The 15,000-nt window shown below is 38.1% G+C and overlaps 1 protein-coding gene across 1 annotated transcript in view; it reads right to left on the reverse strand.

The window, feature by feature from the left end:
* The window catches only part of LOC106872619 (regulator of telomere elongation helicase 1 homolog), a 169,714-nt gene that overhangs the window by 92,472 nt on the left and 62,242 nt on the right, over positions 1-15,000 (reverse strand). The window contains exons 6-10 of the mRNA XM_089340714.1: positions 10,732-10,792; positions 8,606-8,690; positions 6,365-6,449; positions 6,103-6,168; positions 1,974-2,124 (exon numbers count right to left, since the gene is read on the reverse strand). Coding sequence (XP_089196840.1) covers positions 1,974-2,124; positions 6,103-6,168; positions 6,365-6,449; positions 8,606-8,690; positions 10,732-10,792 — 448 coding nt within the window. The remainder of the gene's footprint in view (positions 1-1,973; positions 2,125-6,102; positions 6,169-6,364; positions 6,450-8,605; positions 8,691-10,731; positions 10,793-15,000) is intronic.

The following is a 15,000-nucleotide window of genomic DNA, read 5'->3' on the forward strand; positions in this document are numbered from 1 at the left end:
CATTTTATTTGATGTTCTAACGATTCCAATAATCCATGCCCACCCCTACTGCGAGTCCAGAATTTTGCTTTTATTGACCCCTGAAAGATGAAAAGCAAAGCTGACCTCAATAAGATTTGAACCATGAACTTCAAGACCCAAGCTAAATACTACAAGTCTTTGACACAAACCACTGTCGATATTAACAGAAAGTAAGGTGGTGAGCTGGCAAAATGCTTGGCAGCATTTTGTCTGTTTTTACACTCTGAAGGCACATGGCACAGTGCCAAGAGCATCGGGCTCACAATCATGTGGTAGAGTTTGAGTCCCAGATTGGGCTGTGTGTTGTGTTCTTAAGCAAGATACTTTATTTCATAAGGCGGTAAGCTGGCAGAAACATTAGCACGCCGGGTGAAATGCCTAGCGGTATTTCGTCTGTCTTTACATTCTGAGTTCAAATTCCGCCGAGGTTGACTTTGCCTTTCATCCTTTCAGGGTCAATAAACTAAGTACAAGTTGCATACTGGGGTTGATCTAATCGACTGCCTCACCCCCAACCCCTGACAGTTAATGGAGTCTATTTTCTGTACATCTTCGGTGTTTATTGTACCTGTGCATCTTCCACACACAAAAGCTATTTTCCCTGTTAACTTTCCTCTGATATTGCTGCACCTCTTATGTATCCAAAGCTTACACTGGGTACATCTTATGAAGTTTCTACCTATGCCTTTTCTACAGATCGAGCAGGGCTATCTACCTGAAGGGTTTTGTGATTTGTCTGCCTTTCTACTTACTAAGACTTTGATATATATATATATATATATATATATATATATATATAGCTCACTAATTCGTATCTTTACTTCACTGATCACTAAAAAGCCTGCTTGTGAAGACCTGTTGAGGCAAGTGAATTTGGAATTTGAAATTTGAAATCTGAAATCTGAAATCGAACCGAATTCGACAACTGGCACCCATGCCAACATCTCCGTCATTGGATACTAAACTCTGCTTGCGAAGACCTGTTGAGGCAAGTGAAATCGATATCGAAATTGAACCATACTCGATGACTGGCACCTGTGCCAGTGGAGCGCTAAGAGCACCATCTGAGAGTGATCATTGCCAGAGCAGCTGTCTGGCTTCCGTGCTAGTGGCCCGTAAATAGAACCATTTGAGCGTAATCGTTACTAGCATCGCCTTCTAGCACTTGTGATGGTGGCAAGTTAGAAAATCATTCGAGCGAGGTCGTTGCCAGTGCCGCTGGACTGGCTCCCATGCAGGTGGCACGTAAAAAACACCTTTCTGAGCGCGGCTGTTGCCAGTACCATGTGATTGGCCCTCGTGCCGGTGGCACGTAAAAGCACCCACTACACTCTCAGAGTGGTTGGCGTTAGGAAGGGCATCCAGCTGTAGAAACTCTGCCAAATCAAATTGGAACTTGGTGCAGCCTTCTGGTTTGCCAGTCCTCAGTCAAATCGTCCAACCCATGCTAGCATGGAAAGCGGATGTTAAATGATGATGATATATATATATATATATATATATATATATATATATATATATATATATATTTAATTATATGTATTTCTTCTATCTTAATGAATAAAAATTCTTCAGATAGAATTAATGGGTTAATAGAAACCAAGGTAGCAAAGAACACAAAATAACTGTGGTGTAGTTCCTGTTTTTGAGGTAGAAACTCCTTGAAATTTTGGGTATTTGAGTATATTTAAAAATTTAAGGAATGGAGAAAACGCATGTTTAATGTCTTACGTTTAAGATGATTCCCATGCATTCCCTGAAGAGAAGGTTACAATTTTAACATAACAGATCCCTATGGATCACACAGGTTGTAATCCTTTGAAACATATGTAGGAATAAAGTATGCAATTATAACATGCGTTTTCTCCATTCCTTAAATTTTTATATATATATATATATATATATACACACACACACAAATCATAGAAAGAAAATTAAATAATTCCCATTACCGTTAGCACCATATTCCTCATCTCTGATGTCATTCATCTCCATTTCTGCCAGGGCCACAAACTTCTTGGTCAGCTGAGATAGTTCCTCCATAACAAGTGCAAGGTCAGTAGAGTTGAGTTGAAAAGATGCACTGTCTTCACAGATTTTTTCCTGTAAACATAAAACAAAACATCATCAGAACAACCATGTTTATATATATATATATATATATAATTCAATAATAGGATAAAGTCTTTGTAAGAATTTATCAAGTAGTTAGCGTGAAAAAAACCTCATAAGGGAAAAATCTATCATTTATTCCCTATAAATATATATATATATATATATATATATATATATATATATATATATATACAGGGTGTTCACAGGGTCTGGGTACATGGATTAAATAAAATCATAACATAAACAATTCAATATAAGAAATAATAATTTCTTAAAGTATGTGTTAATCCTCATGTACCCAGACTTTGTGGACACCCTGTACATCTACAGTAATCTCTTGCCACATCGCGGTTTATTATTTAAGCATACGTCGATTCCTCCATAATGTTGTTTTACATTTATAATACAATAAATACATACAAATTATGAAAAATAATTTTAAAAATATACAATACAGTATTGTTTCTACTTCGCGGATTTTCACCTATCACGGTGGTTTTGGAATGTAACACCTGTGATAGTCAAGGGATTACTGTGTGTGTGTGTGTGTGTGTGTGTGTGTGTGTGTGTCTATGTGCATGCGTTTATGTCTTTGTTGACCCCACCACCGCTTGACAACTGCTGTTGGTGTGTTTACATCTCCGTGACATAGTGGTTTGGCAAAAGAGATTGATCGAATAAGTACCAGGCTTAAAAAAAAAAGTACTGGGGTTCCCCAGCATGGCCGCAGCCTAATAACTGCACCAAGTAAAAGATATATGTGTGTGTGTGTGTTTGTCACCCCACCACTGCTTAACAACCAGTGTTGGTATGTTTATGTCCCCATAACTTAGTGGTTCAGTGACAGAGATTGATAGAATAAGTACTACACTTAAGAACTGGGGTCAATTCATTAAAATAAGAGATGCGGTCTTCACAGGTTTTTTTCCCTGTAAACATAAAACAAAAACCATCATCAGACCAACAATGTTGGTATCTTATTTTTTACTTGTTTGAAGGAGACATCGTTGGTGTTTCTAGCAGATCGAGTGCCATGTAGAGACAGCTTTGTTCGTATCTTTTATCTTTTACTTGTTTCAGTCATTAGACTATGGCCATGCTGGGGCACCACCTTCAAGGGTTTTAGTCCAACAAATTGACCCCCAGGACTTATTTTTTTAAAGCCTGGTCTCTTTTGCCAAACTGCTATATTATGTGGACATAAACACACCAACACTGGCTGTCAAGTGGTGGTGGGGGACAGACAAAAGGACAAACATACACATACATATACGACAGGCTTCTTTCAGTTTCCATCTACCAAACCTACTCACAAGGCCTTGTTCAGCCCAAGGCTATAGTAGAAGATACTTGCCCAAGGTACCACACGAGACTGAACCCAGAACTGTGTGGTTGGGAAGCAAGCTTCTTATTTTTTTATTGCCCACAAGGGGCTAAACATAGAGGGGACAAACAAGAGTAAACAAAGGGGTTAAGTCGATTACATCAACCCCAGTGCGTAACTGGTACTTAATTTATCGACCCCAAAAGGATGAAAGGCAAAGTTGACTTCGGCAGAATTTGAACTCAGAACGTAACGGCAGACAAAATACCGCTAAGCATTTCGCCCGGCATACTAACGATTCTGCCAGCTCACCGCCTTCTTACCACACAGCCATACCTGTGATTATGTGTGTGTGTTTGTCCCCCACCACTGCTTGACAACCAGTGTTGGTGTGTTTATGCTGCTGTAACTTAGCAGTTCAGCAAAAGATATCGATAAAATAAGTACTACACTTAAAAAGGAAAAAGTACTGGGGTCAATTCCTTCTACTAAAAACCATTCAACATGGTGCTCCAGCATGGCCATAGTCTAATGACTGAAACAAGTAAAAGATAAAAGATACGAACAAAGCTGTCTCTACATGGCACTCGATCTGCTAGAAACACCAACGATGTCTCCTTCAAATCATTTGAAAAAGGAAGGACTACATTAGGAAGCAAACTGAGATACATTATGTCTGAAAAAAAGATGTGATGGTCAGGACAGGAATGCCTTTGATCATAAGCCTGCTTTAACCCTAGGGTGAGCCTGGAGATTAAACAAGACCAACAACAGATGCACACTGCTTGTAAAAACAAAAATTTAAAAAAAACGCTTCGATGGTCACAGTTGAAATATCTTAAATCATAAATGTACTTGATCAGGGCTGGCCTAGGGTTAAACAAGATCATCATCATTATCATAATGATAATGGTTTCAAATTTTGGCACAAGGCCAGCAATTTCAAAGTAGGGAGTAAAACGACTATGTTGCTTAACTGGTACTTGTTTTAGCAACCCCAGAAGGGTGAAAGACAGAATCAACTTTGGCAGCATTTGAACTCAGAACATAAAGACACGAAATGCTGCTAAGCATTTTGTCCAGCATGCTGACAGTTCCACCAGCTTGCTGCAACCAAAATAATAATAATAATCCTTTCAACTAAAGGCACAAAGCCAGGAATTTGAGAGAGGGAACTAGCTGAATACATTGAACCCCCAGCGTTACACTGGTACTTAATTTATTGACCCCGAAAGGAAAAACGGCAAAGTCGACCTCAGTGGAATTTGAACTCAGAACATAAAGACAAACCAACTGCCACTAAGCATTTTGTCCAGCAAGCTAGCTAAAATAATAATAATCTTCTCGACTATAGGTACAAGGCCTGAAATTTTGGAGGAGTGGGGCAGTCAATTTCATCTCCCCACCACCCCAGGTGCTTCACTGGTAATTGTTTCATTGGCCCAGAAAAGAAGGCAAAGTTGACGTCAGTGAAATTTGAACTCAGAATATAAAAACGGATGAAATTCTGCTAAGCAATTTGCCCAGTGTGCTAAGGATTTTGCTGGCTTGCCACCATAATAATCATCCTAATAATAATAATAATAATAATAATAACTATTATTATTTATTATTTCAAATTTTTGTGGATGAGTCAATTACATCGACCCAGTGTGCAGCTGGTATTTATTTTATCGACCCTGAAAGAATGAAAGGCAAAGTCGACCTCAATGGAATTTGAACTCAGAATGTAGCGAAGGGCAAAATACCGCTAAGCATTTCGTCCACCATGCTAACAATTCTGCCAGCTCACCACCTTTAATAATAATAATAATAATAATAATAATAATAATAATCCTGTCTACTATAGTCCCAAGGCCTGAAATTTTGGGGGAAGGGGCAGTTGATTAGATTGACCCCAGTACGCAACTGGTACTTAATTTATCAACCCCAAAAGGATGAAAGGCAAAGCTGACCTTGGCGGAATTTGAACTCAGAATGTAAAGACAGATGAAATACCACTAAGCATTTGTCTGGTGTGTAAACAATTCTGCCGGTTGTATGTTAAATTAAGAAATGGAGATGTAAGAATTTGACCAAAGACAGCCTTACTGATATTTTGAAAATCAATAAACTAGATACAGTATAACACCAAGACATTCACACTCGCACACACGCATATACATATATACATAGTGAGAGAGGGGGTGGAGAGAGAAAAACACATACAGAAGTACATACATATACACACACAATCCAGTCAGCGTGTACGGCAGATGTGAAATGATGATGATAATGAAGCAGTAGTGATTGTGGTGGTGGTGGTGCTGGTAGTGGTGATGATATACACATATTTGGGTGTGTGTGTGTGTGTGTGTGTGTGTGTATTATATATATATACACACACATATACTCTTTTACTTGTTTCAGTCATTTGACTGCAGCCATGCTGGAGCACCGCTTTTAGTCGAGCAAATCGACCCCAGGACTTATTCTTTGGAAGCCTAGTACTTATTCTATCGGTCTCATTCGTGTGTGTGTGTGTGTATGTGTACCTCTTGCTATATTTGAGGATGGATGGTTATAAAGAGGTTAAAAAGAAACTGAGGGCAATATAATAATGGTTAAGGATGAAATAAATATCACGAAGCGAAAGAACTTACCAAATTGTGTGCTTCATCAAATATAATGACGTTGCCTTTCAATTCAACACCATTTGACTTGCGAGACTGAAAAACAATGAAACCAGAACACTTTAAGAATCCTTGACGCAAGATTTTGTTCGACTAAACCCTTTCAGGTGGTGTCGCAGTATGGTTGCAGTCCAATGAGTGAAACAAGTGAAGGAGAGAATCAAAATAACACAAAAATGGAAACAGAAAAATAAAGAAAAGAAAAGAAAACTGTAAGGAAGCTGTTTCTTACCTTTGGATCAAGTAGATAGTTGTACGGCATAAATATTATATCTGCATCCTTCTTGAGATCTATTGACAGGTAATAGGGGCACAATCTAATAATAATAATAATAATAGCAACAATAATAATAAAAGTTTCGTTTTTGCATTTGGTTTGCAAGTTTCTTTATGTGCATTCATGTTTTGAAGCATATTTTATTGTCTGGAGAGAGCCATTCTCTTTTAGTGTCTTATTTAACACACTCACCGGTTAGATTTCCACTCACTGGAAATTGAACCAGTGAGTGTGTTAAATAATAAGGCACTAAAAGAGAATGACTCTCCCCAGACAAGAAAATAATAATAATCCTTTCTACTATAGGCGCAAGGCCTGAAATTTTTGGGGAAGGTGAAGAGTCGATTACATCGACCCCAGTATACAACTGGTACTTATTTTATCGACCCCGAAAGGATGAAAGACAAAGTCAACCTCAGAGGAATTTGAACTCAGAACACGAAGACAGATGAAATGCACTAAGAATTTTGCCAGCGTACTAATGACTCTACCAGCTCACCACCTTAATAATAATAATAATGATGATGATGATGATTACAAATTTTGGCACAGGGGCAGCAATGTCGGAGAGGTGGGTTTAAGTCAATTACATTGACCCCCACCAGTGTTCAACTGATACTTATTTTGTCAACCCCGAAAGGGATGAAATACAAAGTCAACCATGACAGCATTTGAACTCAGAGTGCAAAAAGTCGGAAGGAATATTGCTAAGCATTTTGCTCAAATTGAAAGCAATTCTACCAAAATGCCACATTTATTATTATAATAATAATTCTTTCTACTATAGGCACAAGCCCTGAATCTTGTGGGGAGGGGCTAGTCGATTATATCAGCCCAAGAGCATGACTGGTACTTATTCTATTGATCTCAAAAGGAGAAAAGGCAAAGTCAACCTTGGTAGAATTTGAACTCAGAACATAAAGACAGACGAAATGCTGCAAAGCATTTTGCTCAGCATGCTAATGATTCTGCCAGATCACCACCTTAATAATAATAATAATAATAATAATGATAATAATAATTCTTTCTACTACAGGCACAAAATCTGAAATTTGGTGTGGAGGGGACTGGTCAATTACATCAACCCCAGTGCGTAACTGGTACTTATTTCATCAACCCTGAAAGGATGCAAAGCAAAGTCGACCTTGGCAGAATTTGAACTCAGAAAATAAAGATAGACAAAATGCCGCTAAACATTTCGCCCGTCATGTTAAGGATTCGGCCAGCTTAATGGTAATTAATAATGGCATTGGTTTAAAATTTTGGCACAAGGCCAGCAATTCTAGGGGAAGGAATGATTGATTACATTGACCTCAGTACATGACTGGTACCTGATTTTATCAATCATGAAAGCATGAGCAGTGAAGCTGACACCAGCAGCATTTGAACTCAGAACGTAAAGAACTGGAAGATGCCATGAAACATGTTATCTGAAATGCTAACGATTCTGCATGTATACTTACCTACATGTTTGCCAACAGTAAACATGGAGTAAGTAACAGGGAAAATTGTAAGAGACTTTACAGATGTAGGGGCAGGCATAGTTGGATGGTTAAGAAGTTTGCTTCACTAACCCATGGGTTCAGGTTCAGTCCCTCTGCATGGCAACTTAGGCAAGTGTCTTCTACTGTAGCCCTACACTAACCAGAACCATTACATAATATTATATTATAGATATATAGATATGTAGGTGCAGGAGTGGCTGTTTGGTAAGAAGCTTGTTTTCCAACTACATGGTTCTAGGTTCAGTCCCATTGCATGGCACCATGAGCAAGTGTCCTCTATTATAGCCTCAAGCTGACCAAAGTATTGCGAGTGGAGACGGAAACTGAAAGAAGCCTGTCGTATATACATCTATGTGTGTGTGTCATTGGGTCTGTGTTTGCTCCCCACCACCTCTTGACAACCAGTGTTGGTGTGTTTATATCCCCATCACTCAACTGTTCGGCAAAAAGAGATCAATAGACTAAATACTAAGCTTAAAGAAAAATAAAAGTACTGGGGTCAAATCATTTGACTAAAATTGTTCAAGGCAGTGCCCCAGCATGGCCGCAGTCTAATGGCTGAAACAAGTAAAGAATAAAAGATGTGTGTGTGTGTATGTAATTATGATAACTAAAAGATGAAGATCAATTAATATTAATTAAGGGATAGAGAAACCAAGTGAAAATCAATTAACATAAAGGAGTACTTTACTTGTGCTGGACCCCAATAGTAACTAGGTCTTCAATATCCACAATGTTACCAGTTGCCTTTCGAGGGTCACCCGTCCTCTTCAATTCTGAAAAAGGCAAAAACAGAGCAGTGGAGAGAGAGAGAGAGAGAGAGAAAGAGAGAACTGAGTTTATTTTTTTTTTACTTATTCTTAAAATCTCCCCCAGTTCTTCCTTAATGGTGTTCTCTGGATAAACAGATAAGTATGCCTATGATTAAAGATATTCATGATACAACCATTCTATCTTAACCTTTTAGCTTATTATTTACTCTGTCAAATGTCATGCTAATTTATTCACATTGTTTTGAATTAATCATGCATTATCTTGTAGCTTTAAGATCTCAATGGAGTGATTATCATATTTTTAAAACGATATTGTTCTGTAGGTGTGAGGAAAAAGTAAAAAAAGCTTCCTTTTCAAGTCATACCAACTTATAAGGGCTGGTTTCTCAGTTTCCATGGCGTTTAAATTCCCCACCTGGATGGGACGGCAGTCCATCACAGAATTACTCGTTTTTGCCAGCTGAGTAAATTGGAGCAACACAAAATGAAGTGTTTTGCTTAAGAACACAACACATCACCCGGTCCAGGAAGCGAAACCACAATCTTACGATCAGGAGTCCAACATCCAAACCACTAAGCCACAAGCCTCCATGATAGGTGTCAGAGGCTTGATCTGGCCTGTTTTAGTATAAAACAGGCAAAATATTTGGGCTGGATATGGTTGGTTTAATCCTTTGGCATTCAGATTGCTCTGTCAAATGTAATTTCACTGTTTTGGATTAATCACAGATTATCTTATAACCTTGAGTGTTTGATGATATAATTAGTTTACTTTTAGAATGACCTTGTAGGATAGGTGTGAGAGGCAGGATCTAGTTGGTTTGAACATAAGTCTAACTGAAAATGGTAAGCCAGAGAGCCGCACCAAGCCACAGTCTGTTTTGGCCTAGTTTCTACAGCTGGATGCCCTTCCTAATGCCAACCACTCCATAGATGGTACTAGGTGCCTCTTACATGTCACTGATATGGGTGCCTTTTATATGTCACCAGTGCTAGCCATGGCTAGGATTTCACTTGGCTTGACGTATCTTTTCAAGCACAGCAAATTGCCAAACGTCCAAATCCCTTGTCATCACTTCTGTGAGACATAACATTTGAAGATCACACTTTACTACCTTGACCCATGTCTTCCTGGATCCTCTTTTTCTACAGGTTCCCTCCACAGTTATAAATCACCACTTCTTTATGCAGCTGTCCTCATCCCTACTATAACATCAGTCTGAGCAATGTCACTCAAGAGAGAAAACAGTATGCATTTTATAGTGCTTGGTGCCATGAAAATGCACCCAGGGCACTCTGTAAAATAGTTAGATAAATGAAGCAGAAATCATAGTCAAGGTCACTATGGTCTGGTGGATGACATGACCATCTCTCTAGTGCTGGTGCTATGATAAAACAGTCCCAGTACACATGGGAGTGCAGTAAAGTTCCTGGTTTTCAGTCAAAGAAAATACAAGAGGATCAGTTAATTATGATTTTATTCAACATATTCCCCTCTAAGGTTCACACACTTATTGCAGTGGTCCTTCAGATTTCCTAAGCCCTGTAAGAGAACTTGGAAGGCTAGGCCTGAAACAAGGAACTTTTCAGCATCCCCTCATATTTTGTATAGTGGTTGGTGTTAGGAAGGGCATTGAACCATAGAGACCATGGCAAAACTGAGATGTCTATAGTAGTGGAACTGTGACCTCTCAATGTACAGAAGTAACATAGTGACCTGGATAGACTCTGAGAAATTTTAAAATAATTAATTTAGTTCTCCATTTCTTGAAAATACTCCCCTTCCACTTTCTTTTGTGATTTTCTAACAAATACTGCAAAGATCATCTTTCTTTCTCCAACTAAATGGTAAATTCAAATTCATAAAGTTGGGTTTCTTGTCTTTTTTTTTTTGCATACATCATTCTGTACATCAACTTCTACCTGATGTATCTTAATCCAGGACATGGACTTACTCATTTCAGTTATTTATCCTTAATTCAATTTCATTAGAACTGATGATGATGATGATTCCAAATAATGAAGGAAGGAAGGAAAAACTCACCATCAAGTTTGTTGTAAAAGCGACATGTCCGGTTGTTCACCTTAGCTCGACACATTAACACCTGGATGGAAAAGATAAAAGGGAAGATGTACATGCATATACAGGGTGTCCCAGAATTAACTACAGATAGTTAAGTCTGGGACACCCTGTGTGTGTATGTATATATATGTATGTATGTATGTATGTGAATATATGTGTGTGTAATATTCATAAAACAGACATGGAGCCTGGGCAGCTCTTCAGCTGGCCACCTCCTGTCAAACCATCCAATCCACGCCAGCATGGAAAACAGACATTAAATGATGATGACGTGCGTGCGTGTGTATATATATATATGTGTGTGTGTGTGTGTGTGTGTGTGTGTGTGTGTGTGTGTGTGTGTATATATATAGCAATAAGAAAATGGAGGGGAATATGCGGTACCCATCGACTTGCAGACACCGTATTCTGTTGATTAATCTGTTTATTTTATAACTAAATTGACAAAAAACACAATATACAGACACTTATGACATACCATGTCATACCAACAATTAAGATTTCAAATTTAAAGGATATTTAGCAATTGGAGAAGGGACAAAATCTTACAGCTGTTTCGGCCTAGTGTTGGCATGCCCCAGTCTATCTATATAGCTCCCATACGCTGGAATACTTAGTAGATGAAAATGATGTAATGGGTGTACATGCATGATTCACTAGGCCACTTCAGAGATTTACAAAATTCAATACATGAATTTTGCCAAATTTTAATACAAATATAAAATAAGAATAAAAATTAAAAATAAAAATATAAGGCACATAAAAAAAACCTACAAAAAGTATATAAAACCATATAAATAGTCATAAAAACTCCAATGTACATGCCTATGCATGTATACATTACCATATGCAGCAATAATTGGGTACCCTCCCAGCAGTATATTGGATAGATATTATCCCTTAGTGGGTTGGATCTTCAACCCTAACTCTTGGATTATATATATATATATATATATATATATGGGGAAGAGACAGAGGAAGCAAAGTGAGACAGAGAGAGATAGAAAGGGTGAAGTGAAGCAAAAAATAAAGTGGGAGAAAGGTATGATGAAAGATGGGAGGAGGACAACAACTATGAAGAGAGACGAAGAAAGATGAAGGGTGTTGAGAGTAGATGAGGAGAAAGAGAAAAACTGACTGAGAGAGAGAAAGAGAGATGTAAGTGGGACGGTGGGAAAGAAATGTAAAGAGGAGGGAGGGAGGAGCATGAGATGTAGAGAAAGATAGGCATTCAACAAGAGTGGGGGAGGAGGGTAGTGGAGTTGGTGGTGTTGATAGTAGCGTTGATGGTGTCGAGGGTAGTTATTTTGCTGTTGTTGTTGTTGGTGGTGGTAGTTGCACTGGAGTTGGTGGTGTCATTGATGGAGTTGGTAGGGGTGACACTAGTGTTGTTGTCGTTAGTAATGTTGCTAGTGTTGTAGAGTGATGGAGAGAACTCAGCTAAGTGCCATGCTGCTCCATGTTACCGTGCCACCACCACCACCACCACACCAAACTTGGCACCTGAAAGTCTCACAGATAAACATCTCTTTCTCAAGTAATTACCAATTTGCAGAGTGTGCACAACAATGCATGTATATGCACAGGTAACTTGCAGAAATACACACACACGCATGTAAATGGATGTGTTCAAATCCTTCAAACATCAATAAAACTGTGTACACTCATTGCATGTATGTATAACAGGGTGTATATAAGTTGTGGTTCAATGCTCCAGAGACACTTTCCCCTCAGGCACAGTGTGACATAGGGTGTGATAACACTAGAGCCCTTGAGTCATAGGTTAAATCTGGTTGTGTGATTAAGAAGCTCGCTTTGCAACCATGTGGTTTTGGGTTCAAACCCACTGTATAGCACCTTTGGAAAATGTCTATTACTATAGCCCCCAGATCAACTAAATAACTTGCGAGTGAATTTAGTAGATGGAAACTGTGTGGAAGCCTGCCATATACATATGTGTGTGCAAGCATTTTTGTGTTGACCTCTCCACCACTGCTTGACAACTGGTGCTGGTTTGTTTATGTCAGGGTTATAGTAGAAGGCCCTTGCACAAGGTTCAGAATGGCATTGAACCTGGGATCACATAATTAGAAAGCAAACTTCTTTACACAGCCTTGCCCTGCAACTATTACAACTAAAAACAATTCAAAATATTCCTTGGTGACCCTGTTGGTGATGGTGCCATATAAAAAGTACCAAGTACACTCTGTAAAGTGGTTGGCATTTGGAAAGGCATCCAGCTGTAGAAACCATGCCAAAATGGACAATAAGACTGGTGTGGCTCCCAGCCTTGCCAACTCTTTTCAAACTGTCCAATCTATGCCAGCATGGAAAACAGACATTAAATCATGATAATGGTGGTGATAACAATATACATATACGTGTGTGTATGTGTGTGTATATATAAACACAAACATATACGAAGGGATATCAAAAAGTTCCAGGCTTTAAGGGTACCGCATAAGGCCTGGTTGAAGGACCAATCTTCCGAGCTCGCTCAGAAAAACTGAAGGACTGCTGTAGTAAGAGTGTGAATCTGAGAGGGGAATATGGTGAATAAAATCATAATTGAATAAAATCATAAAATCATCATTACTGATGCTCCTGTAATTTCTTTTACTCAAAGCCAGGAACTTTTCAGCAACCCCTCGTGTGTGTGTCTGTGTGTGTGTGTGTGTGTGTGTGAGTGTGTGTATATATGTATATGTAGAAGGTTGAAAAGTAACACATGAGTTGATATGTGTAAAGAAAATAAGACAAGGTAGAAAATGCTAAAATAATTTTATCATGAAGAATATTTTAGTACCGGTTTCAGTCTTTGCGACTTTTTCAACTTAAAGTAAAGCATGAAAAATAATTAAATTGTGGAAAAATTAAATGAAATGTTTTCTTAAGGGACACTTTCGTTTTTTTCTGTCTGTCTCTGTCTCTCTTTTTTACTCTTGTGAGTTGTAGGTATTCAGCAGCATATGGAAATATTTAAAAACAAACATTTCATTTAATTTTTCCACAATTTAATTGTTTTTCATGCTTTACTCTAAGTTGAAAAAGTCGCAAAAACTGAAACCGGTACTAAAACGTTCTTCATGATAAAATTATTTTTCCTTATATATATATATATGTGTGTGTGTATGTGTGTGTATTCTGTATTTATTTACTGCGTCTGTAGAAGTTAGAGAGTCAAAATGACCAGGCATGACATTACAATGTCATGCCTGGTCAAAAAACAAAAAAAACACTGCAGTAGCTGACTCATTTACAATGTTTAAGTGTCACACATAAGTCTGTGACACCTGTTCTAGAGAGATTAGTCAGGCTTCATCTTACTGTTATAATTTTCCAAATAGAATATTTATTTTCTCACAGATTTTTAATGAGATTTCTTTCTTCTGTGAATGTAAATTTAATAAATTATAATACAGCATCACAATATTGTATTTTCCAGAAGTGCATAGTTGTCACTGTATTGTTCCAATGTCTTTTTTTTTTTCTGTTCTTTAAAGGGGGGTTACATACAGGGGATGGTGTAATTGACCATTCAAAATCTAAATCTGTCAGACGATGCTCTTAGTCCCCATGGATATCTTGATAAGGCTGTAGTTGAGTTTCAATTGTCCTCATACATGACTTAAACCACTAAAAAATGCCAATCACAGAGAAGGCCAAATGAGAATCTACCATATATAAGGTTTAACCATCTACCCAATATTCTTAAGAACCTTAGCTGGTAATATACACAGGGCATTTTTGTTTGACCCTGGGTCGGTTCTGTTCCAGCAAACATATGAGACAGCAAGTGGACTTACGGATTTGGTAGAGTAGTAAATAAAATGTCTTCTAGTTAGATTCTGATATTAAATTCCACCATGGTTAATTTTGCTTTTTCATTTAATTCAGGATCAAAGCCTTGTGAGATATATGTAAACAATGATAATGATGATGTGTGTATATATCTATGTGTGTGTGTGTCTTTGTATCTGTCCCCCACCACCCCTTGACAACCAGTGTTGGTGTGTTTACATTCCTGTAACTTAGTGGTTCAGCAAAAGGCACTGATAGAATAAGTTCTAGGCTTTAAAAAAAAGTCCAGGGGTCCATTTGTTCAATTAAAACCCTTGAAGGCAGTGCTCCAGCATGGCTACAGTCAGTTGACTGAAACAAGTAAAAGATAAAAGATACTCCTTATTGGACATGCCTTAATCAATGAATACTTGTACTCATTTTTTAATT

The sequence above is a fragment of the Octopus bimaculoides genome, chromosome 23, assembly GCF_046866305.1.
Source record: "Octopus bimaculoides isolate indiv1 chromosome 23, ASM4686630v1, whole genome shotgun sequence".
NCBI lineage: Eukaryota > Metazoa > Mollusca > Cephalopoda > Octopoda > Octopodidae > Octopus > Octopus bimaculoides.